Raw genomic sequence first — 25,224 nt, 5'->3', positions numbered from 1 at the left:
CTTTGGAGGCCTCTCTGCAGAGCAGCAGTCACTGGGTCTGTTATACGTAGGCATGCTTGGTTAAAGGAACAAACTCTGCCTGATCATGTTAAAGCAAAACTACTAGATGCTCCCTTACAGCAGAATGTTCTTTTTGAAGTTAAAGCAGAAGACGTTTTAAAGAAAATGGAGGATAAGGCAAAATCTATGCAGACAGTCAAAGATTTCCTACAGGTACAACCCCCTCGCTTCAGCAGAAACTGGCCAACAAAAAAATGGTCCTTTCCAGCTACTGACAGACCACAGAGGGGTAAATACAGACGCCCATGGGGCAGAGGACAACCATAAGCCCAGTATAAACCTCGCCAATGGGGCACTACAACACAGAAGGGAGGAGAAGACAGGTCCCAATCCACCAGAAGGCAAACTCAATGACTTGCACCTCATCTGGCCAAGCAATACTCTCTTGGCAGCCCCCTTGGGGGGAAAACTCGCACTTTTTGCAGACAACTGGCACATTGTCACAAAGGACAAATGGGTCCTAGACATAATTTTACGAGGATACAGATTCCACTTTCACACCTTGCCAGTGAAAAGAGGAAAGCCAAACCTGCCACAAAATCAATGGGCAGAGGCACAAAAACAAATTACAGCTCTCATGGACATGAGAGCCATTCAATTGGTACCTACTCGAGAGCAAGGCCAAGGATTTTACTCAAGACTCTTTCTAGTGCCCAGAAAGGACAATGCCTGGAGACCAGTTCTGGACCTTTCAATTCTAAACACTTACAAGTACCCAAATTCAAGATGCTAACACTACAGCAGCTACTTCCCATGTTGGGCAAGGAAGCATGGCTAGTAACGTTGGACCTCAAGGAGGCATACCTGCATGTCCCTATCAGACAAAGTTGCAGAAGATACCTCCGTTTCATTGCAGGTTCAACCCATTACCAATTCTCTGCACTGCCCTTTGGCTTATCTACTGCCCAGAGTCTTCACAAAATGCCTGGCACCAGTAATTGCATACTGCAGACAAAGAGGAATTCAAATATATCCATACCTGGACGACTGCCTCATCCAAGCAGAAAGCAAAGACATTCTCTTACATCATCTGGCCTTTGTAAAGCATCTACTAAACTGCCTGGGGTACACAGTAAACGAAAAGAAGTCAAAACTAGTACCCTCACAAAAAATGACATTCCTGGGTGCCAGCTTGAATACAACGGCCCAGAAGGCTTATCTTACGCCAGACAAGCAACTACAACTGACTCAGTATTTCAAGACAATGGCAACAAAGACCCAATTAACTGCAAGAAAAATTCTGCAGGCCTTGGGCTTCATGGCATCTTGCATACTAATAACACCATTTGCAAAGCTGCATATGAGGAAATTACAGTAGTACCTAAAAAGCGTATGGTCTCAACACAGCCACATGCTTGGACACAATGATATCTCTCATTCCCTGCCTACAACAGGAATTTCTATGGTGGTCACAGGCATGTCACCTCAACAAGGGTCAGCCTTTCAACTTGCCCCCAGCCAGGCAAACTATCACAACAGATGCTTCAGATTACGCCTGGGGGCACACATGGCAGGACAATGCGTTCAAGGCCTATGGACTGCAGATCAAAGAAATCTGCGCATAAATCAAAAAGAGATGCTAGCTGTACAGAAAGCTCTGACAGCCTTCAAGGATCTATCACATCCAGGACAACTTGCAATAAAGACGGACAACACCACAGTAATGTGGTACATAAACAAACAAGGGGGTACACATTCCTACCCTCTATGCAGGCAAGCAGTGATCTTATGGAACACAGCTCTGGCTTACCAAGTTCAGTTACAAGCTCAATTCCTGCCAGGACAGAAGAACACATTGGCAGACGACCTCAGCAGAAACATCAAGGATCCCCACGAGTGGAAACTAGATCCACAAATATTTGCAATAACTCAAAAATGGGGCCTTCCAGACATAGACCTGTTTGCCAGTCTTCAAAACTATCAACTAACAAAATTTTGTACAAGGACATTTCACCATCAAGCTTGGAAAGTGGACGCACTCTCTTTCAGTTGCAAAAACCTGACAGTATATGCCTTCCCTCCATTGCCTCTCCTCACAAAGTTTCTTCTGAAAGTCAAAAAGGAGAGACCACGACTGATTCTCATAGCCCCAGACTGGCCACGCCAGCACTGGTACCCGCTATTGAGAAATATGGCCCACAGCCCACCATGGATATTGCCTCAAATCCCCCATTTACTCGCACAACAAAACATTCAGATTCTTCACAGCCAGCTCAAAACTTTAAATCTGGCTGCATGGCAAATCAACTAAACATCCAACCAGCTCTTCTTTCCCAAGCAGTTCTGGATGTTATTCTGGAAGCCAGGAGGCCAAGCACCAGGAAGGCTTATTCGGACAAATGGAAAAGGTTTTGTGCCTGGAACCAAGCTAAAGGCCAAGACACAATTCAGCCTCACATGCCTCACATTCTACAGTATTTAGCTGAGATGTTGCACAAAGGACTTTTTCCTTCATTAAAATGCATGCTTCAGCTATTTCAGCTCACTACAACACGGATCCACCTTTATTTTCACATCCTCTTCTAAGGCAGTTCATCAGAGGGGCAAAAAACATTAGACCACCCAGGAGAGCTCCTACACCAACATGGGACCTCAATTTTGTTCTGGAAAAACTAACGCTACCTCCCTTTGAACCAGATTTCTCTGCAGATCTTCATTTCCTATCATGGAAGACTGCCCTGCTGCTAGCAATAACTTCAGCTAGAAGAGTCTCAGAGCTACAGGCACTAATGGCAGTGAAACCTTTCCTCATTTTTTATCAAGACAGAATTTCTCTACGAACTAATCCTTCCTTTATGCCTAAGGTGGTTTCCAGTGTGGCTTTAAATCAAACCATCCACTTCTTCCCAAATCCTCAGAACAAAGGTGAGAGACTCCTGCATTCCTTGGACATTCACAGGCAACTTCGTTACTACTTGGACAAAACTAAGGCTTTCAGAAAATCTGACCAGATGTTTGGTATCCTATGCTACAGCTTCTCAAGGGAAGGCTATATCAAAGCAAACCATTTCTAAATGGATAGGTCATTGCATACGTTTCTGCTATTCCCATCATGGGAAACCAGTTCCTGCTACCATTAGGTCCCACTCTGTCAGGGTAACAGCTACTTCTACAGCCTTTCTCAGGGGGGTTCCAACCAAGGAGATTTTAGAAGCTGCAACTTGGACTTCAGTACACAACCTTTACCAAACACTATCACTTACCTCTTTACTCTAAGACCAGGGCGGGCTTCTCCACTGCAGTTCTGCAGGGCCTTATAGCCTCCACTAACCCTCTATGATACCTCCCCCCTTCCTTAGCTTTGGGATTCAACCCAAGTGTGATGACTGCAGCAGGGTAACACGATGAACACAGTACAGTTGTGTACCTACCATAAATGTAGATGTTCGAGTGTTCACCCTGCTGCAGTCCAGGTTACCCTCCCTCCATTCCCTCTGATCTACTGGCTAAATCTCTTCAATACCTTACTGATGTATTTGCTTATAGCTGAAGGGATTTTGTGTTTGTGCAGAGGTTACTCCATTTGGTACTAATTTCTGACCACCTTTTTGGGGGCACCTGACATCTGGGGCAAGAAAAACTGAAGAAAATGGCGTCGGTTGCATTATATATACCCCTGGTGCACTGACGTCAGGGAAGAGGCGACAGCAACAAATGCCGGACCAAGACTTTGGAATTCCGGCCGACTGCTGGACCGCCTGACGACAGGATAACCCAAGTGTGATGACTGCAGCAGGGTGAACACTCGAACATTTACATTTATGGTAGGTACAAAACTGTACTTTCTCCATTCCCAAGACTCTTAGGAGTCATTTGTTTTCTGTTAGATTCCTTTGAGAACCAAACAGTTAACCGTGCAAGGTAAGATTGCATTGGAGGCTTCCCATTCAGACATCCCACTTCAGCAGAAGACAGAGTTAAAAAAATCCAACATGGAAGCTGGATATGTCAGCTAAGACTTCTTGTGTCCTTGGGTCATATGGCAATTTGGACCCAGCTGGAAACTGATATGGCACAGCCCCATAGCTTGCCTAGTCCAACTGCTCAGTCAGCTGCTTAGGACAGAAAGGGGGATGTAGAAGTTATCATTCCTGAGACCCAAGGGTATTCCTCAGATTTTAATTGGGAAATAAGCTCTAGTACTTCTGTTGAGGTTTGTCAGTGGTCAGATACTCTTCACTTTGTGTATGCAGAATTCCTTGTTGAAAAGTAGCAAAAGACTAAACATTCCTCTCCTCTATTCCTCTTTCCAGAGATCACCAGAATGAGTGGCAAGATTTCTCTCAGGGACAGTTTAAGGCAGTTATGTCCCCCTAAGCCGTCTCAATTCTTTGCTGCTTCTCCTGCTCTTCAGAGGACTCACAGTGACCTTCTCCTGAAGAGGAAGTCTCTCAATTCTGTTGCTGATTCTTTACTATTCTCAGATTTATTCACCTGTGGAGTATGAATCTAAAAAAGATGATACCCTTCCTCTTGACTATTTTTTTTTTTTAGAGGAATTTTCCTTTGGCGATTTTTTAAAAGTGATGTAGCACTTCCAGTAGGCAATTAAACAGGTCTGCAGTAATTAAAAAAAAAGATACTGTGATCTCTTATTTGAGTCCCAAAGCCTTCTGCTGTTTTTCCTGTGCCGGAAGTCCTGAATTATACTTTTACCACTGCTTCAAATGCCCTTCTCCCCAAAAAACTGACAGATTTCTATAAAATGCGTATTTCATGTAAATTTCTTTCAAAAATCCTTCCTCTGCCCTGCTGTAATTTCATTGGAAAATGACAGGCCATCTACACTCCTGCCATCTCCTAATGTATTGCCTCCTTCCATGCGTTTAATTATCAGACTCTTATGACTAGATAACATTTTTCTGTTGTGAGGGACATTAACAACATTTTGCCAGACATGCCCAGTTTAGACAGTAAATTTGATGCTATTTCAATCCTGAATTCTGCTGCACGTGGCCAGTCATTCTGTTAACTGCAGCTTCTTCAGAAGCAGTGCTACTGGTTCTGTTTTGACGAGATTGTCTTGACTGAGTTTACAATCTCTGCCAAATTATGTTAAGACAAGTTATTAGATACCTCATTAGATAGAAATAATCTTTTTGGCTCTGCACCTGCTGAGATTCTCAAGACTGTAGAGGAATGTGGCAAATTTTGGTGGTATCTTAAGTCCATTTGGGCACTTCATGGTTACCCTGTGAACTTTACAGTTCATCTCTTGCCCTTCATCAAGAAAGAATTTCTTTGGTGGTTCAACCAGATATAACTTAATCCAGGAGTGCCCTTTCTGATTTCCTCCCTTTGCCACAAACTCTACACGGATGCATCAGAGCTGGCATGGGGGAACATGTTCCATGAATACAAAGGAAAGACAGGAAAGAACACATAAATATCAAGGAGATGAAAACAATAATCCTCACTGTTTAATGTTTGCATCATCTTTGGACCCCAGACAACACCATTGTAATGTGGTACATAAATAAGAAGGGATGGACTGGGTTTAACTGCCTCTTCAGACATGCCATCCAACACAGTTTGTCCGTGCAGGCAGTTTAGACTCCATCAGAGAACAATACAGTGGCAAACATTTGAATAGAACCAAGACATACCCTAACATACCCTTCCTACCTTAGACAGAACTCTTTACCATCACACGGAACAGGCAACTTAAGCTGTTCTGCTGCAGTGTACCTCACCCTGAGGCTTGAAAAAAATGGATGTCCTGTCTTTCCCATGGAAAGGGAGATACCTCTATGCCTTTTCTCCCCTTCCCCTGATTCTGAAGGTGCTACTCAAAATCAGTTTGGACAAACCAGAAATCTTGCTGGTGACCCCTTTTAGCCCAGACAGTACTGTTTTTTATTTATTTATTTGCACTGTGTTAACCGGGAAAGTCCATTGGGCTGAGATGAGCCCTTTTTCAATGGAGGCACAGGGAGAAAAGCTCCATGTACAGTAATACAAAAGCAGAAATAAAAATTAATAAAATATGCAACTCATTCACTCCGGAGCAGCTCTTTTGAGTGTGCACCTTTAACCCCTAGTGGGCGTGGCGTAAACCTTTAAAAACTAAGTTATCACCTTAGAGTTCTAGAAAACTCTCATTGAAAGAGGTCAAATATCAATAGAGTTGTGTTTGCCATCACATATGGCTCAAGACAAAATATCCTGGTACCTTGTAAGTAACATGGTTTTGGAACTATTAATGCAAATATGAACAATCCATATTTGACGCCTAGAGGAGCAGTAGGGGTTAACTGCAGAAGACGCCTGGAGGAGCACTCTGCTGTAATGAATCAACAAAAACACAAACATATTGATGTAGTAGTAGTAGTAACAAAATGATTTGTGTAGTAAGATTTAAGAATACATCCTATACAAACATGAGATAAGCATTCTGTAGTATGTAGAATGCAAGTCTACACTCTCAAGGAATAATAGGAGTAAGTTATTGTAAGAGGAAAAAGGAATGTGGAAGCAGAGCATGGCTAGTGTTAGGTAGAGTTTAGAGAGAGAAAAGTTGAAGGAAAGGAGGAGTCAAAGAGATGGAAGATTAGGAGGGGTGAGAGCAGGATCATGCCCAATTAGAAGAGAGATGGGAATGGAGCAAAGTCTTAAAAGTTGAGTGGTTCTGGGTAATTTGGATATGGAGTGGGAGTGAGTTCCATTTTCCTGCTGGGGTAAATGACAGTGGAAATTGCCCAGCAGTACATATGGGTTTGCATACTTCAAGGACGTTTTGATTATTGGACCTGAGTGATCTGTTGGGAAGGTGCATAGTAAGGATGGAGGAGAGGGAGGGGCAGTTGGAGGGCTTAAAAAATAAGTTTATGGGCAGTAGAGAGCTGAATATAAAAAGAGATAATTGGGGAGTTCCAGCCAATTGAAGGAGTGTAAGGCATCACAGTGGTGGGAGGAGGATTTGGAGCTGGTAGCAAACTTAGAGATTTTGTTGTAGTAGGATGCCAGTTTTGCCTTAAGGGTAGGTTGTAGATTTGTAAGGAGAGGGGCTCCATGCATGAAAGGAGGAAGGAGGCAAGTGGTAGAGAGGGTAAGCTTAGTTGAGGGGGTAAGGTAACGATTGTGTCGATAAAGCATTCCAAGTTTCTGGTGGGTTTTCTTGACGTAAGTTTGTACGTGAATATCAAACTTTAGTTGCTCATCAATGAGGACACCTAGAAGCTTAATATGGGGGACTATTACGATAGGAGTCATATTTTGGCTAACTGTAGAGAAGGAGTTCTTGTCTGTTTTGATGGGGTGAAGATCATGATTTTGAGTTGACTGCTTTGACAGCAAGATGATTGTTTAGCATCCATGTCTCGGTGCTGGTGAAGGCATCATGAGGTACTTGCATGAGTTTGGGGAGAGATTCGGCAGAGCAGGTAATGGTAGAGTCATCTGCATATTGGACAAGTTTAGCATTTGGGATACAATGATGGAAGTTATTAATGAAGATGTTAAATAGTAAAGGACACAGGGTAGAACCTTGGGGAATGCCTGTCAGAGTATCAAGGTAGGAAGAGGTATAATTTTTCCACTTGATGGCCTGTTGTCTATTTGAGAGGTAACTAGAAAAGCAATTGATGGAATAAGAGCAAAGATTAAGATGTGAGATCTTGGACAAATGTAAGTTTTGGGAAATGGTGTCGAAGGCCTTAGATAAGTCTAGGAGAGGGGTAGATACAATATTGCCTGAATCACAAGCATGGTTGATGATATCAGGGAAGGACAGAAGGGCTGTACTGGTACTGTGTCCAAGTCTGAATCCATGTTGTGTTGGGGTCAGCAGATGGTGTTTAGAAGCTAAAGTAAGAGTTATTTATTTTTATTTATTTATTTACAGCTTGTTTGCCAGGATGGTCCATTGGCCCATGAGGAGCCCATTTTCAAAGGAGTCCTGGGGAGAAAACCTCCAAAAAAAATACAAATTGCAAAATTACAAATTTACAAAATTATAATATGATAGTTAGAAAAGTGGAAGATAATAACACTTGCAGTAAATTAACAAACATTAAAAAAATTGTAATATGAAAGTTAGAAAAAATGCAAGGTAATTGTAGTAAATTGACATTTGAAGGAGCAAATTAGTACAATGTATGAAAAATCCTTTACAAACAAATTAAGATCTTGAGTTATTAGGCTATATAGAGAAGTATAGTTAAGGATGTTATGTAGGATGGGATCAAGAGCATTCCCATTGTGAGGTTAGATGTGATTGAAGTAAAGTTTTGAAGACAGAGACACTGTTAGTGCTATGGATAAGGGGTGAGAGAGAATTCCAGTGGCATGCTAGACAGAAGGATAGAAGATGTTTGCCTGGAGGGCAGGCAGGTTTATGTAGTTCTATAGATTTTGGAAGTTGGATCATAGACATCTCTTAGGTAGATGTATTTGGAAAGTAGAGGCAAGGGAGGGACAAAGAGACGGATTGAACAAAGATTGTGTGCTTGGATAAGTTGAATATAAGTAAGATAATTGGGTAACTCAAGCCAGTTCATTTGGCGCAGAGAAATGCAGTGATGGGGTATTGGATCCGTGGCCTGTTGCAAATTTTGAAATTTTATAGTAGCAGGAGGAGAGTTTTGACTTGAGGGAGGAGGGCAGGTTAGTGTAGGTGTTGGCAGTAATGAGTCTGGTGGCGGGAGAGATGAAACGTTTATGGCGGTAAAGCATGCCAAGTTTCTTATGAGTTTTTTTTTTATATTTACTTGTAGATGGCTATCGAATTTTAGCTGATCATCAGTGAGGATTCCTAATAGTTTGACTGTGGAGACTATTTCAAGAGGTGTGTTATTTTTGCTGGTAATAGAGAATGAGTTTTTATCTAGGGTGGTGGTTTTGGAAGGGGGAAATATTAGTTTAGTCTTGGTTTCATTTAGTGCTAGATGGTTCTCTAGCATCCATTGTTCAGTAGCAGAGAAGGTATCTTGGGTTAATTTTGTTAATGAGGAAGTGGAGGTGGCAGAGCAGATTATTGTGGAGTCCTCAGCATATTGGATGAGGTTAGCATTAGGGATGGCATGATAGAAATCGTTAATGAAAATATTGAATAGAAGACCTAGAATTGAGCCCTGGGACAAACCTGTGGGAGTATTTAGGAATGGAGAAGTAGCTTTCTTCCTCTTACCTGCTTGTCTATTTGATAGATAACTGGTGAACCAGTTGATAGAAGAATGGGGTAGATTTAGTTTAGAGAGTTTAGTAAGGAGAAGGTTGTGAGAGATGGTGTCAAAGGCCTTAGAGAGGTCTAAGAGGAGGGTGGATACAATATGACTGGAGTCACGTGCCTGGTTTACAGTTTCTAGGAAGGAAGAGGTGAGCAGTGGTGGTGCTGTGGCCGGGTTGGAATCCATGTTGGGTGGGGTTGAGAAGGTCATTATTTATAAGATAGGGTAGAAGTTGTAGGTGGATGCATTTTTTGAGGAGTTTGGAAATAGGGGATAATATAGCGATGGGACAGAAATTGGTGATATCATTGTTGTTGCCCCCTTTATGGAGTGGAATAATAAAGGCCTTTTTCCAGAGCTGGGGAACATGGCATTCTGAAATTGGTTTATTAGGATGCAGATAGGAAAGGCAGTGGCTTCTGCTGCTATCTTTAGAAAGTAGGAGGGTATCTCATCTGGGGCATTAGAACATGGTTTCAAATTTAAAAGAAGTTTTTTATGGTAGAGATGGGGTTCATGGAAAAAGGAGGAGGTTGGGAGCTGGAGGTACTGGAGGAGGGAGGAGGTTGGGAGGTGTAGAGGAGGATGTGGCGAAGCAGGTTTATTAGTGAAGAATGATGTTAGTTTGGCTATGGAGTCAATAAAGAAAGAGTTGAATTGAGTAGTTAAATCGAGGTCTGAGGCATTTGGGTCGGGGCAGGGGTTTTCTTTTTTACCTGGGTTAAGGAGAGAGAAAATTCCATCCCAGAATTTTTTAGGGTTGCTGCTATGATTGGTTTGGAGTGTGAAAAAAATAGGCTTTGCGGTCTGAGATGATAATTTTGTTTACTTTGTTACGAAGTGTTTTGTATTCATAAAGGTAGTGGTAGTTTTAGTTTTATGGTAGTGTTTCCAAGTTTTGTCATGGAGTCGCATGGTGGCAAAGGTATTCTTAGTTAACCAAGGGACAGAGTTACTTCTTATGTATTTTGTTTTCCGGGGGCAAAGGAGTGTAGAATGTTTAAGAAGGTTGTTCATAGGTAGATACTAGGCTATCTGCCCTAGGGCATTTATAAGCCTAGCCAGAGTGTATTTGGCTTCCACCTCCTTATTAGATTAGCCTACTGTGCCTCTGTAAAGTAGGTCACAAAAGGTACCCTTTTCAGAGTAGTTTACTGTGCCTCTGTCTAGCAGGGACACAGGAGAGATCCCAGGGGTGAATTTGCGATTTCCCATCCACGCGTCCAAATTTTGCTTGAAGAGGGTCAGCGAGGGGCTGTGTTTAACATGAATTGGGATTCTATTGCAGAGTGAGGGGAGCCTCTGTTAAATGTATTAAAGTAAGTAACAGCATTTTCTAGGGATATGGTTTTTAGCATATTCCAGTTTGTTCTTTTTAGCTCATCTGAGGAAGCTTTGGTGTTAAAGTATTTTAGGTATCAAGTAGAGGTGTAGGTGTGAGATAGTTGCAGAGAGGAGGGAAGTTGGTTAGCGAAAGTGGGAAGATGGTCACCTAGTGGGTCTGGAAGGGTTCCACTATCAGATATGTAGTGGGGATAGGAAACTAGAATCCAGTCTAGGGTACTACCGAGGAAGTCTTTGGAAGGTCTGATTGTGGAGCTAATAAGTTGAGTGAAGTTGTAAAGATTTATATTTAGGGAGTTGGTTTGGGTTTGAATTATGTCCCAGTTAATGTTAACATCACCTAGGATTTATAGTTTCGTTAGTGATATTGGTAGAGACCTAGGAGAGAATGTCTTCATAGATTAGGACATTGTCTCTAGGTGGGATGCATTGGGTGAGAATGCAGATATGTTTGTTTGTTTACCTAAAGAAGGGCTAGAATTAATTCAGCATTACCAAATTTGGGAATAGGTTTGGAATATGGGGTAACTAAGAGTGATGAGGAGTAAAGAACAGTGACACCTCCCCTTTTTTTATGTGTTCCATCTTTTCTGATAATATAGTAGTTGGGTGGTATCAATTCTGAGTCTTTTATATGAGGTTTAAGCCAAGTTTCAGAGATGGACAGAATGGGTGATTATGGAGAAGCCAGGTGTGGAGGTTAGGGATATTGTTACATATACTCTTAGCATTTAGGGCTGTGAAATGGAGGGATCTACCAGCTGAATGGGGAGGATGAGATGGGAAGGTAGAATTGTGTGAGGGAGAGGGCCTGGGTTTGGGTTTATGTCCCCAGAGACAAGAATAGAGTTAAATTGGTGATTGTGAGAGAACATTTAAGTTGTTTAGTGTCTAGTTTTTGGTTTGTAAGCTTAATTGGGATGGGTCTAGTATAGATTAGAGTAGTGTTTCTGGGGTAGGATAAGAGTTTATAGGGGAAAAAGCGTAGTAATGTTGATGTAGTAGAGGCTAGGGTGTATGCGGGTAGAGGAGTGTGTGTGCTGTAAGCAGGATGAGGTAGTTGAAATGGTGGAGTGTGGCAGAGAGAGGTCAGATAAGGTAATATAAGTAGGATAAGGAGATAAGAATTTGTATTAGAGAATGTGGCTTGTTTGGATGGCATGCTGTTTATTTTGGATAGATTGGAGGTGAATTTAAGTTGAGAAGGTATAGGGACAGCTATATTGAAAGAGTTTGGAATTGCAGGTGAATAGATTTTTCGAGAATTTTTGAGATAGGGGAGAGAATGGCTATTGGACGGAAATTGGGGATGTCGTTGTTGCCCGCTTTGTGTAAGGGAATGATAAAGACTTTTTTCCTGAGGAGGGGTACATAGGATTCTTGAATGGAACATATAATTAAGATGCAAATGGGAAGAGCTATACAGTCAGCAGCTAGCTTAAGAAAGTTAGATGGTAGGTTGTCTGGGGGATTAGAGCATGGTTTTAATTTTTGAAGGAGCTTTTTTATAGTGTTGATAGGAACGGGTTTGGTGGTGAAGGGTGGGGAGAGGACAACATTGGGGGTGGAGAGGGTGGAATTTGTAGGTGAGAGATATGGTAGGAAGTAAATTGTTGGGGAAAGATGTGGTGAGCTTGGCTATTTAGTCAATGAGGAAGGAGTTAAATTTGGAGGCTGTGGTATGGTCTGGAGAGCTGGGGTTAGGGCAAGGGTTGTCTTTTCTGCCAGGACTTAGGAGATACTGCTCCAAAACTTCTTGGGGTTGGATTTGTGATTGTTTTGAAGCTTAGAGTAATAGGATTTACGGTTCGAAGCAATTTGTTTTTTAACTCTATAACGAAGTTGTTTGTATTCGGTAAGGGACTTAGGTTTTTTTGTATTTTTGTTAGTGTTTCCATGATTTATCACAGATATGCATGAGGGTATAGTATCTTTTAATAACCAGGGGGTGGTTTAGGATTTCCCCCTTTTAGTTCTGGGAGGAGCAACGTTGTTTAGTAGGTTAGTGAAAGAAGTTTTCAAATAAGAAACAGCATTGTCGAGAGGTAGAGTTTTCAGGAGGTTCCACTTCATATGTTTTAAGCAGTTGGAGAAAGATTGAGGGTTAAAGTTTCTGAGGGTACGGGTTGAGATATACTTATGTTTTAGGCAGAGGGAGGAAGGTGAGTGACATACAAAGGCAGGAAGATGATCACTAAGGGAATCGGGTAAGGTGCCACTATCAGAGATATTGTTTGTGTGGGAAACTAATATCCAGTCTAGAATACTGCCAGAAGAGTAGTCTTTATTAGGTCTGGTAGGGGAGTGATTTAATTGGTTGAAATTGTATAGGTTTTTATTCTGGGAAATAGTGGTTGAGTGAATAGAGGTCCAGTGGTTGAGTGAATAGAGGTCCAGTTAATGTTAATGTCGCCTAGGAGTATTATTTTGTATTATATTAGGTGAGAACCAAGAGAGGATATCTTCAAGAATGGGGATGTTATTTCCAGGTGGAATATATAGGGCAGCTCTGCATATGTTTTTATGGTTGTTGATTTTTAGGAGTGCTAAGGTTAGTTCAGCTGTAGCGAATTGGGGTATAGGGTTGGTATAAGTTGCCACTGTTAGAGGGGAGGAGAAGAGTAGGGCTACTCCGCTTCCTTTCTTTTGAGTTGTCATTTCTTATGATTGTGTAGTTGGGGGGACTTCAGAGTCTTTCAGGTGTGGTTTGAGCCATGTTTCAGAAACAGATAGAATGTCAGGATGGTTATGGGAGAGCCAAGCATGGAAGTTGGGTAGTTTATTGCATAGGCTTTGGGCATTAATTGTAACAAAAAGGAGAGACTTGTGGAGAGAGAGAGAGAGAGTGAGATAGTGAAGAAGCTGAGTTTGAGTTTGTACTCTGATTGGCAGGGGGGACAGGATTAGGGTGTATGTCTCCGGGAAAGAGCATAGAGATGAATTCAAGAAGGAGGTATGAAAGGTCTTTAGATTCCTTAGAGTTGGAGTTGAAGAAATTAATAGGTTCATACTAGGCTATCTGCCCTAGGGCATTTATAAGCCTAGCCAGAGTGTGTTTGGCTTTCGCCACCCATTTTAAATGTATTTTGCTATGCCCTTTTTCGAGGTTAATATACTGTGCCTCTGTCTAACAGTGACACAGAAGTGATACCTGGGGTAAACCTACTATCTCCCATCCAATCATCAAGATTCCTCTTGAAGAGAGTCAATGAGGGACTCTGCCTAACCTAGACTGGGATTTTATTCGAGTGAAGGGAGCCTCTGGGTTATGAATCTGTATAATTCATAGGTTCATGAGTATGGGATATGGATTGTGAGGGGTGGGGACTGTATTTGAGGTAGCAAGAAGCTTTATCTTAAATAGAAGATAATCATTGTAGTGGTAGAGGTAAGGCGAAATATATGCTGAGTAAAAGGATTCTTTTTTGGGATAAGTAGATGTGTAATGGGGTGGGGAATAGGAGAGGTTTAGGAGTCTGGTAAGGTGGAGTAGGTGGTAGAAGAAAGGGAGAAGTATTATGAGAAATGGCTGTGCAGATGTGGTGTGCATGGTTATTTTAAGACTGTTCTGTGCATTGGGGATTATATGGTGTAATAAAGGTTATAGTAGGGAAGGGTGCAAGATTAAGAGTGGAGAGAAGAGAGAATATGTATGGGAATGGGGGGGAATAGGTAAGTGATGGATGGGTGGAGCCTGATTTGATAGGCTAACTCTAGTGTAGGAGTGTCTCTAGTGTAGGAGTGTCTGTGTGAGTATAACTGTGAGGATAGTGGGGGTGGGTGGGAATTGGGGGTAGAATAGGGGGAATGGAGTGAGCCTGAGGGGAGCAGGTACACCCTGTTGGTTTTGGCATGGGATGAGTGCAAAAAATCAGTCAGTATCTATGGGCAAGGTAGGTTCCGTCACATTATGCGACCCTATGTTAATGTTGTTTGGCCAATTTCCAAGATAAATGAAATAATTTGTAATGAAAAGTTTCTGGAGGCTATAAGGTTGAGAGGCAACTATCCTTTTCCTTTATATGGCCCAGGGTAATGACTACAAGTGACCTTGCAAGATTGACTGAATTTCTGAACTACAAGCTCTTATGACTTCTCCTCCCTTTCTCATTTTTATAAGGATAGGGTAACCCTTAGAACCAAACCTACCTTAGTTCCTAAGGTTGCTAATGAGCTTTCCCTAAACCAGTCTATTGTCCTTCCCATTTATTTCCCCTCACCACAGAACAGAAGTATGAGAATTTTGCATTCTCTGGAGGTCTGTAGGCAGTTTAGCTTGACAAAGCTAAGGCCATCAAAAAATCAGACCAACTTTTTATTTCCTTTCAGGATAAAACGTTGGGTCCACCAGTCATCTAACCATCTTTAAATGGATTTCTTCTACCATTTCCTTTTGCTGTTCTTTCCATGGGAAAGAACTCCATGGGCTGGTCAAGGCTTACTCCAGTAGAGCTGTTGCCTCTTTTGGCCTTTTTTCAAAGTTCTGGACTCTAGATTCATTTTGGTAGCAGCCACTTGGTCTTTCATCCACACTTTTGCTAAACATTACAGAAGTGATTCCTTCTCTAGTACTAGAGCAGAGTTTGCTGCATCTGTCCTTCAATTGATCGTAAGTAGCAACGCATCTCCTTAGACCTCATCCCTCACTTTTTGCAAAGCTTTGGAAATCTTCACATTTTATTAATACTACAGCAGTGAACAAGGAAGAAAGACATTGTACAGTAGTGCAAGGAGTTACCATAACAATCGATAATAACAATCGATGCCAGACTGATTGATTATTGTAGTATTACAACCCACCATCTGTTTCCACATACTGCTTTTATTTTTTTGGCCAAGGTGGACATCACATTCTCTGCCTTCCTAGCATATATTTGTTGTGTATAGTTTGCCTCTCTTGTTCTGTTCCATGTTTTTGGTGTGGGGCAAGAAAGTCTTGAGGTTGTTCATGCCCATACGTCCTTTATATATGCCTGTTAGCTTGTGTATTCTTGAGACATAAGTCGGACATATGACATGAGAGGAAGATGTCCAGGCTTTGTTATGCTGGCTAGACGTACTGCTGTCTTAAGCAGTATATATACCATATGTTATTAATGCTGCGAAAGCGATCAGTTGGCCATAGATTGTTATGGTAAAATATTACACAGCCATACTATATACCAGTTATTGAGTCTTCCTGTGACTTTACTAGCCTGTCCTAAGATTTCAGCTGTGTATCATACATATTTTTCTCTGTCCACAAATGTTGTGGCTTGATATTTTTTTGCAACTGAGGGTATTAACTTGTTTCAGCAGTGGAATTCTCTATCGCACCTTAATTTTCTTATTGTGATATCTTTGGTACCATTTCCAGTAATCTCTCACCTAAGCTTTTGGATGTATTGGTTGTGTGCGTCAGTCTTCACTTTACACATCCTGGAATGATGATCCTCTGCACAGTCTCAGCTGTGCCTTAGAAATGCCACAACTCCGACTTGGCCAGTGGATGACTTGGAGTCATTTTCACTCTGCAGTCAGCCATTTTGTAGTGTATGCTGCCTTGCACATTTCAGACCTTTCATTTGTGGTACAGAGTTGTTTCATTAGTACTGCCTGAATTTTGTCTGAATATTCAGCCTCAGCAAATGCATTTAATGCTGAAATCTACTCCCCATTACCTTGTTCCTCTTCCCTGTGGCCCTTTGTAGAGAGCCAGTTGAATTCAGGTTTAGGTCCTGACCAGGTGCAGTTTGACATGGATTGTAGACATAGACATCCTACGTACTTTTTTGCCATCTTTCCCCAGTCTGTTGCTTCATCTGCTAGTCACGTTCACAACAGGCTTTACTTCACACATTCTTTCTGTTAGTATCCTCCTAGGAGCCATTGCATTAAGGAGTATACATCATTGCAGTGCATCTAGTACTGACGTTTTTTGCCTTTTCTCTAATTACATCATTATCAATATCTGTACCATAGTCACAGAATAAATTCTGAGGTAGATCATGTTTACTTATCCAGCAGTGGATTTATTTCTTTACAATTTATGACAAGTATCCTTTTGCCCATAATGTTTCTTGCACTGAAATGCACAAATTGATGAAATGACAATGCTAAGTAGTAGGTTTCAGTTTGTAAGTGTACAGCAGCTGTCTCATTATAGTCATGGGTCCAGGGAATGCCATCAGTGAAGATAGGTTTAAGTCTGTTATACTTCTGCAAAACCTCACAATTATCAGCAGTCTGTTTCAAGATAAGAAGCACAGCAGTTTTTTTCTTCAGATGTCCACAGAAGCATGCTCAAACTGAAGATGCATTTCTTAAAACTTTGTTTCTCTTCAGCGATGTTATGTGAGTCTTTGTGAACCTCATTTTCATAACGGCTCTTCTCAAGGTATTTTTCTAGGTTGTTGATACACTAATGTCCAAAGTCAGAGAGTTTGAGTCACTTGTTTAAGCATTACAGATTTGTCATTTCCATGACTAAGACTAACCCTGCTCTTTTTTAGAGCATTTTACTCTGCAGCAGAAGTGCATCAAGTGGAACTTGTGCTGTTTCAACACCAGACTTGACCCAGTTTAGCTGGTAGTTTCAGTCTGCTGGTGGAAAGCACTGTCTTACTTTCTCCAGATGTGCAAGTCATACTACTAGGTGCATCAGTTTTCATCATCTTTTTCACCTCACTCTGACATGGTGTACTGATAGAGCTGTTTATCCATTTTACCCCGTGTACATATAGTATCAATCACAGCAGGTTTAAAAGATTCTTCTCCAAACATCTCTCAATCTGAAACCATCTCTTTGGCAAGTAATCTTGCTGCAGTCTACTATATTGACAAACCGTTAGCATTTTTATATTATTTTAACTTGCTTGACTCTGGTCAGTCATTGTCCCATTGAATAGGTACTGTGGCATACAACACATTTGCATCTCTTGCCATATGTACAAGTGAATTTGTATATGATGGCCTCACCGGGCCTTTTTCACCACTCATCTTGCTACTTAGTTTCTGCCCCTTGTCTGGCAGCACAGATGATTAAGGCTGTGAACTGTTAATGAGCTACTTACTGTGATAAGGTGTGACAAAAGGAGGTACTGTCAGCACAACTAGCTGGGATTTTGTAAATAATTGTATGTCATTTGTGAATATCAAACTAATTTATAGAAGATATTGGTGTTACAAATGTATTAAAACTATATGTCATATAAGATGCTTGTGTTACAAATGTATTAGAATTGTCTCGTGTATATCAAACTGCTTTGTACAGATGTTTGTGTTGAAAAGGTATTTGTAAAATGCTTGTGCTTAAAATGTATCCTTAGTGTGCCCTGCTGGAAGGGAACAGAAATGTGCATGCACTGTTGTAACTGTTAAAATATATTTGTTTTATCAGAGGAAACTGGAGGGTTAACCTCAGTCCAGCAAACTTTAGAGAAATAACTGAAATTAAATTACTTTATAGGCTAGGCCATAAAGATGCTTCAGTGCAGCCAGAGACACAAAGTATGTACTAAGAAGCTTTCTGTATTGTCTTTGGGGTGAACTAATTGCTACTCTGAAAGCATGAAGGAATGCAATTGTTTTATGACTTCCAGTATCCTCCAAAGATCTGAGCAGAAACCCTTGTATGAGTATTTTTACAAGTAGATGCCAAATACTGCCAGCTTCAGCAATGGGGGTTTTGCCCAGGAACTAGAAGTCAGCTGACCAGAAATTATGGCATTCTGCAAGCTATCCAGCAGTAATATTTTAGATATTTTTTGAGAAGTTTCGCAGTGAGACAGAGCATTCTGCATTCTGTCTTGGACCGGACAACAACAAGAAAGACCATTCACCACATCTGCCTTGCCCTAAGTAAGTTGCTAGGGTATAGTAACTCTCTTAGATTCAGTCAGGAATATAGTGAAGCTTAGTTTAAATATCATTTTTCTTTATTTATTTGAGACTGTCCTTTAGTGTTTTAAATATTTCCTGTGATTTTGAACTGTGATGTCACTGTGAGTATATATATTTAGTATCATTGTGTTCTTTTATTTATTATTAAATATATTTAAACATTTCATTCTGGTTGATCTGTGTAGAAATATTTAATTTTGAGAGTACTTGCATATTTATTTGGTGACAATCTTTGGGCCACTCCTAACAGCCTTGCTCTTGGTCAAACTACCGTTTGTATTAATGTTATGCAGTAAGATTGGATACCCTTTGTTAAGGGCCTTAAAGTAGCTGATAATGAGTGACTGGTGGCAGTGGTAACTACCTTATAGTCTGAGCAGAAGGGGGCATAGCTAGTAAACCTGTGCCAGCCTTTCCCATGTGTGTCTATAAATCAAACCTCAAAGAGTGTGTGTGTCAGCTACTGGGGCAGGGGCACAGAGCACTGGTTAGACAGAGAGGGTGCTGGTGGTCTTGGCTTGGTCACTCAGCTGAGATCTCAACTCTATAGCTCTGCCAGTGGGGAGTCTTATTGGGGATCTGGAGAAATCAGCCATGGACGGACTGTGGTCTCTGTGTGGTCTTAAGGGAAACTGCACTTGATGCAGAGAGCTGCATCTGGAAATACTGTGTGCGCACCTGTTTTCCTCCCAGTGAGCGTCCCCCTACAAGTGCCAGTGGTGAGGATTGAGGCTCCCTAATTACTGGTCTAGTGGTGGGTCGTCACATAAGGGTTTGATGTTCTTGGCCTTCATTTGACTACTATGGGACCTTGAGCAGGTCAGTTAATCAGACCGTGCTTTAGGGCAATTGGGGAATTTGGGTTAGGCTCCTTCATGGTGTCCCAGACAGAATGCTTAAAAACTAGCTATGATCCTGTGAAATATGCTGTATACTGACTTATGTTATTGAATGCCCACTTCAGTGCTTAATGTCGTTTCTTTGAGGATGCGCTTTGCTTTCACTGAGGCAGAAGTAAGTTCAGTATTTGCTGTCAGTCTTAATTGTCTTTAAATTTAAGCATGTCATGTGTAATAGTTTAAAAGTAGGATCTGCATCTGGAGCCACTTAAATATATTTACATATCCAGCTTTGTCTTTGTTCAAAGGTAATGATATAATTGGCAAAGAAAGTGCACTCTTTCTGATAATCCAGACAAATTAGATTATATCTCATATAAACCCAATGTTTTTAGTCTCTCAAGAACATAGCATGAAGTATAGTCATTAAAGTGGTAATAACTTCTATATTCAAGTTCTTGACTGATATTTCTTTTGCAGTATCTTTTGCTCTGCCAGTAAGTGACAACACAACGGCAAGGGCATGTTTTTGTTTTTCCAGCTCATTAATCACAGGCTGAATTTTAACCTCATTTTTTTTTTTTGCTTTAATAGGGCTTGTTTTCATCAAATGTAAGTAAGATTCTGTAATTGGAAACCATCCACTTCTGTCAGTGAAAAGGTTGAACAAACTAATTCAGTTTAAGCCATGAGATATACCTCTTTTAAACATCAAAGCTGCATAGACAACACTCCAGAGATATACACACAGTTAAAATTTTCAGTCAAAACCACTGCAAAATCACAAACTTGCTGCTCCAGTAAAACTCAAAATAACTGTCATTGTAAAAGTCCAAAATGAAGGAAACGACTACGGCACCAGTGGATTACATAGGTCTCCCACATTTGTGAGGGGACATTAAATGATCTTTATGGGTGGGGTCTTAGCGTCAGTGGAATGAGATAAAGCAAGAAGTGTCTCCAAGAGTCTTTTTTAAAGAATGTTCAGATGGGCCCATCAATACTTGAAGCTTAAAATGTTTTATGATAACATTAAAGTACTTTAATTACCCATTTACACCCAAAGGCTGTTTGAAACATTGTGGAGAATGTATTGTGTCTGCTTTCTGTGGATAATTTGAGCATTGGCTTAGCTCTGACATTCTTTTGACTGAAGAGGCTTTGAAATGCTGTATCTTCTTCTGTCCAGGATTCCAACGTATGATGAAATAGTGCTAGAAGAGATGGAAGACTCTGAGGATGAAGGGGAACTTTTCTTAAAGAAGCAGGAAGATTTTGAAAGGCAATACAACTTTAGGTTTGAGGAGCCAAATGCAGATGTGGTAGGTGGTGCAATTTGTCTATTTTCTGCTGTCCTCAAGTACTTTGTCTTTGATACAGTTGTTTACCTGCTTGCTTTTTTATGCTAAATAATTTTGCCATTTAGCAGCTTTGTATTATAACTTTTTATGTCTTTTCTCTTTAACTGTTAATTGTTTTTATATTTCTCTCTAATTTGTGTGTAAAGATCAAGACATATCCCAGGAATATTGTAAACTCTGTAAGAGTAAAAGATGAGAAGAGAAAACGAAAACGAGAAGACGTACGACAGAGAAAAAAGAAGGTGAGTGGGTGGAGAGTCCCCTAAACTGAGAGAGAGAGGTATTAAACTTTAGAAAATGGCATGTGTACCTTTGACTTGCACAATGGCTGTATACATAGATTGATGCAATAAAATACCATTTAGAATAAGAATAATCAGTTTAGAGATATAAGGGCTTGTCTTTTTTAGGGGTTACCTTAGATCATACACTTTGTCCTGGCAGACCATGTTTTATAACCTCAAAATCTGTCTCTTCCTAATGATATCTTTTTGTAAGTGTATGGATTTGTATGTGGTACATAATGTATATGTAAAACATTGTCCTTGTACAAGTTAAAAAAAATGTGAATTGGATGCGAATAGCTGTGAAAATGAGTAATGGCTTCAATAGAACCAGTATTATTTGTAAAGGATGAGTTCGTTGAAGATGAATCCACCAGTCCAAGCTTGTCAAATTACACTTAATTGAAGCTCATGTGTTGTGAAGAAGGTCAATTTTCTCCAGAGATTTGATGACATTATCACTGACGGTACTGATATAGTAAGGACATGAGGCATCCCCTTCTCTGCTTGAGGATTAAAAAAGGAAGAAAAAGTTTTATAGGTTTGTTTTTTCAGAATATGTTTTAGCAATTTCCACACATTGTAGAAAACAATACAAAAAAAAGATCAGTAGCAAATTGAGAATTCATCTGGTTAACAACAGTGTAATGTAGCGCTAACCTTATTATAAGTAGCGGTCTATTTAACTACACAAACTAGAGGATCTTTAAAATTGAAAAATTTCTCCTGTCTAGCTGATGAATCTGGGCATCTTGAGGCAATGTAGCAGTTTTTTTAAGGTGAATGTCTTTTTAAGAAAGTTTGATTGATTTTAATTAAGCAATTTGTTTGTTAATCATTTGGTTATTTAAGTGCATTGAATTGTGGTTATTTTGTATTCTGATTAAGTTTTTTTACGAAAGCGGGTATTAAACTACTGACTACGCTATCATCATCGTGTGTTTCATCTTACATCTCGACATTTATTTTTTTCTCAATGTAGCAATTGCCTCGTACACAGACAACCCACTCCTGTCAATAATTATCTTCTCAAGCAACAGAGACCTCCAAAGCAGAAACGCAAGGAACCTCCACCCCCCAACACAACCCAAATGACACATAGCCCACAGACTCAGTGTGCCAATAAACCACAGCCCATAAGGCAAACCAACGTACCCAACACCCTAGTCATAGGTGACTCTATAGTCAGGCACACTGATGTCCCATTCACCAGGCTAAACAAGGAGAAGGTTACTATCAGCTGCCTGTCGGGTGCCAGGATCCACCACATATCCCACACACATAGGTCACTCCACAACAAGTACAAGTATGACTCTGTCATTGTCCATGTTGGTGTGAACGACCTGAGACGTACCTCCCTGGACTACATGAAGAGAGACATGGAAGAGCTCTTTGATCTTGTATCCCAGGCAGGTATGACCCTAGCCCTGAGTAGCATCCTGCCATTGCCCAAAATGATACCGCAGTACAAGGACAAAATGATTGACTTCAGCAATTGGCTAAGCTTCTGGTGTCATTCTAAGGGGATCGAGTATCTGTCTGCCTGGGACAACATGGTCGACAGACCACGATACTTTGCCAGAGATAGCCTGCACCTGTCGCCCCTGGGATTCCGGATACTGGCTAAGGCTTTTGCCGCCGCAGTAGTGCCTTTTTTAGGCAAGGTTCAAATGACAAATTCACCACCGTAACAGGAACAGCCAAGCAAAATCTGAGGGTAATGCTACTCAATGCTAGAAGTCTAAATCTCAAAATGTACTGCTGCGGTAGCGTTGTTGCCTCACAGTAAGACGTTGTCCCGTTCGATTCTCAGCTAGAGTGTCTTCTGTGTGGAGACATGCGTGAATGGGGCGTACCTTCGTTGAAGGTTGTGCATCAGAGCAGGCAACTCGGCACATAAAAATCTGCTGCCAATCCTTAGCGGACCGGAGTTCCGCTGTGGCGACCCCTAACCGGGGAAAAGCCAAAAGACACAACAACTCACTCAAGGCACTCCTTAAAATGGAGAACATCGATATCTGTGCAGTGACTGAGACCTGGTTCAAGGCTCTAGAGAGCACCCCTGCATTACCAGGCTATAACTCATACCACTTTTCGGCCATCTAACCTGGACCAAAACACCAAAGGTGGAGGTGTGTCCATATTCATTTAGGATATCCACACCTCCATTCTAGTTGCACAGCATAATGCATCCAAGGTTATCCAAGTGCAACTAACTCTGGGCAAAACTGCAATCCAAATTGTAGCTTGCTACAGATCCCTCAGCATGCCCTAGGATTCCCACTTCTCTCTTCTTGATATACTGGATTAGGGTTCAACCAAACACTCTAATAATGGGCGATTTCAACTACCCCACCATTAACTGGGAAAACTACTCATGTACCAACTCCTTCACTCAGCGCTTTCTGGAATTCATAAATTCCAATGCCCTGGATCAGCCTATCCACACCCTCACCAGGGGCAACAATATCCTAGACCTAGTCATTACCAACATGAGTGACCGGTGTTCCACACCTGAAGTCAACTCTTCGTTGGTCAGATCTGGCCATAAGCTAATCACCCTAGATATCCGCATCCCGCCCCCATCCACCGTTAAGGAAACCACAGTAAAAAAATTTTCCAAAGCCAACTTTTTAAGACAAAAGTGGCAAACTTCATGACACCCATGCAAATGGACAATACAGTTACGACTGCTAAATCTTACACAAATGCACTCTATAAGCACTTACACGAGTGCATGGATCATGCTATCCCAAACAGAACCAATCCTTCAAAAAAAGGAAGACAATCTGGTGGTCCCCTGCCATAAACAAACTCTACAACAGAAGGAAGAAACTGTTGCAAAATTGAGTGAGTAAAGTCCTATGAGTGGAGGAGTCCCTGGTCAGCCTCAGTAAGAAGCTGAGATCCCTTATAAAATCCTCCAAAGCTAGCTACAAAAACAAAATCACCACTGATTGTAAGGGCAACCACAAAGCATTCTATAGCTATGCCAAGAATCTCAATGGCAACACCCAGATCTGCTCTGAGTTGCAGCAGAACGGCACGAAAATTACAGAACCAACTGATGTTGCTAACATCCTGGCAGATAGTTTCAGTACTAACATCCCCTAAAGGGCCCATATCTGTACAGGAAGAATGCAGAGTCCCTGTAATCACATCTATGCAGGTAAAATCTGCACTCTCTAAAACCAAAAACACAGCATCCATGGGACCGGACAACATCCCACCCTGTGTTTTACACGAACTTCAGAACGAACTGGCTCCCCACTTAAGCACCATGTTCAGTCATAGTCTCACGTCAGGCTTTGTGCCCACTGAATGGTGCACAGCAACAGTTATCCCACTCCACAAAGTGGGAGCCACCACTGATCCTGGGAACTGTCACCCTATTAGCCTGATGAGCCTAGTCTGCAAGGCCATGGAACATATCATCATGGAACTCATAAACAAAGACATTGGTAACCTCCAAACTCTGGACCCCACCCAGTTTGGGTTTGTAAGACGGATCATGCCTTCTGAACCTGATCGATTTCTTTGAGGCAGTCACCAAAGCCATAGACGAGGGTAAGGTGGTTCACACAACCTATCCTGACCTCGCCACGGCTTTCGACACCATCCTCCATTCTGGAATTATAGCTAAACTCACTAAACTAGGTATAAATCCCTACGTCACAAGATGGGTTGCCAACTGTCTCACTGACGGAACCTACACTAGTGTAGTACCACAGGGTCAGTCCTGGGGCCTCTCCTGTTTGGTATCTACTTCTTTGAAGTACAGGCTAACACCGAAGGCCTCTGGCTAACAAAGTACGCAGATGACTGCACACTAGGAAACATAGTCGAGTCCCCAAATGATGTGGACATCCCACAGAAGGGCCTCACTGAGACAGATGCCTGGTGTCAGAGGCATGGCCTTAAGCTCAGTGCCAAAAAGTGCATCGTCATCCCCTTTGGTAAAAACTCTGTACCCATGAACTACCACATAAACGGCAATCTACTTAATGCCGAATGTGTGATAAGAGACCATGGGACCCAGGTGGACAGTAGTCTTTCCTCTGATAATCACATTGCCACAGTAGCCAGGAAATCCTTCTATGTAGCACACCTCATCACAAAATGGTTCTCATCCAGGAAAAAAAGAGGTCATTGTTCCCCTCTAATCAGCACTCATTAGACCCATTATAGAGTACAACGCCCCTTTTGGAATGTACCTCACAAGACATCTGCAGCAGGTGGAAAGGCTACAGAAGTACCTCACAAAAAGGATTACTGGCCTCAAGCAGAT

The 25,224-nt window shown here is 41.4% G+C and overlaps 1 protein-coding gene across 1 annotated transcript in view; it reads left to right on the top strand.

Moving 5' to 3' along the window:
• The window catches only part of KRI1 (KRI1 homolog), a 1,261,256-nt gene that overhangs the window by 710,452 nt on the left and 525,580 nt on the right, over positions 1-25,224 (top strand). Inside the window, exons 10-11 of the mRNA XM_044084757.1 lie at positions 20,481-20,613; positions 20,799-20,894. Coding sequence (XP_043940692.1) covers positions 20,481-20,613; positions 20,799-20,894 — 229 coding nt within the window. The remainder of the gene's footprint in view (positions 1-20,480; positions 20,614-20,798; positions 20,895-25,224) is intronic.

This window comes from Protopterus annectens, chromosome 9.part0, assembly GCF_019279795.1.
Source record: "Protopterus annectens isolate FY-2018-M chromosome 9.part0, PAN1.0, whole genome shotgun sequence".
Taxonomy (NCBI): domain Eukaryota; kingdom Metazoa; phylum Chordata; order Ceratodontiformes; family Protopteridae; genus Protopterus; species Protopterus annectens.
The sequence above is the reverse complement of the archived record's forward strand: the minus strand, read 5'-3'. Positions and strand labels throughout refer to the sequence as shown.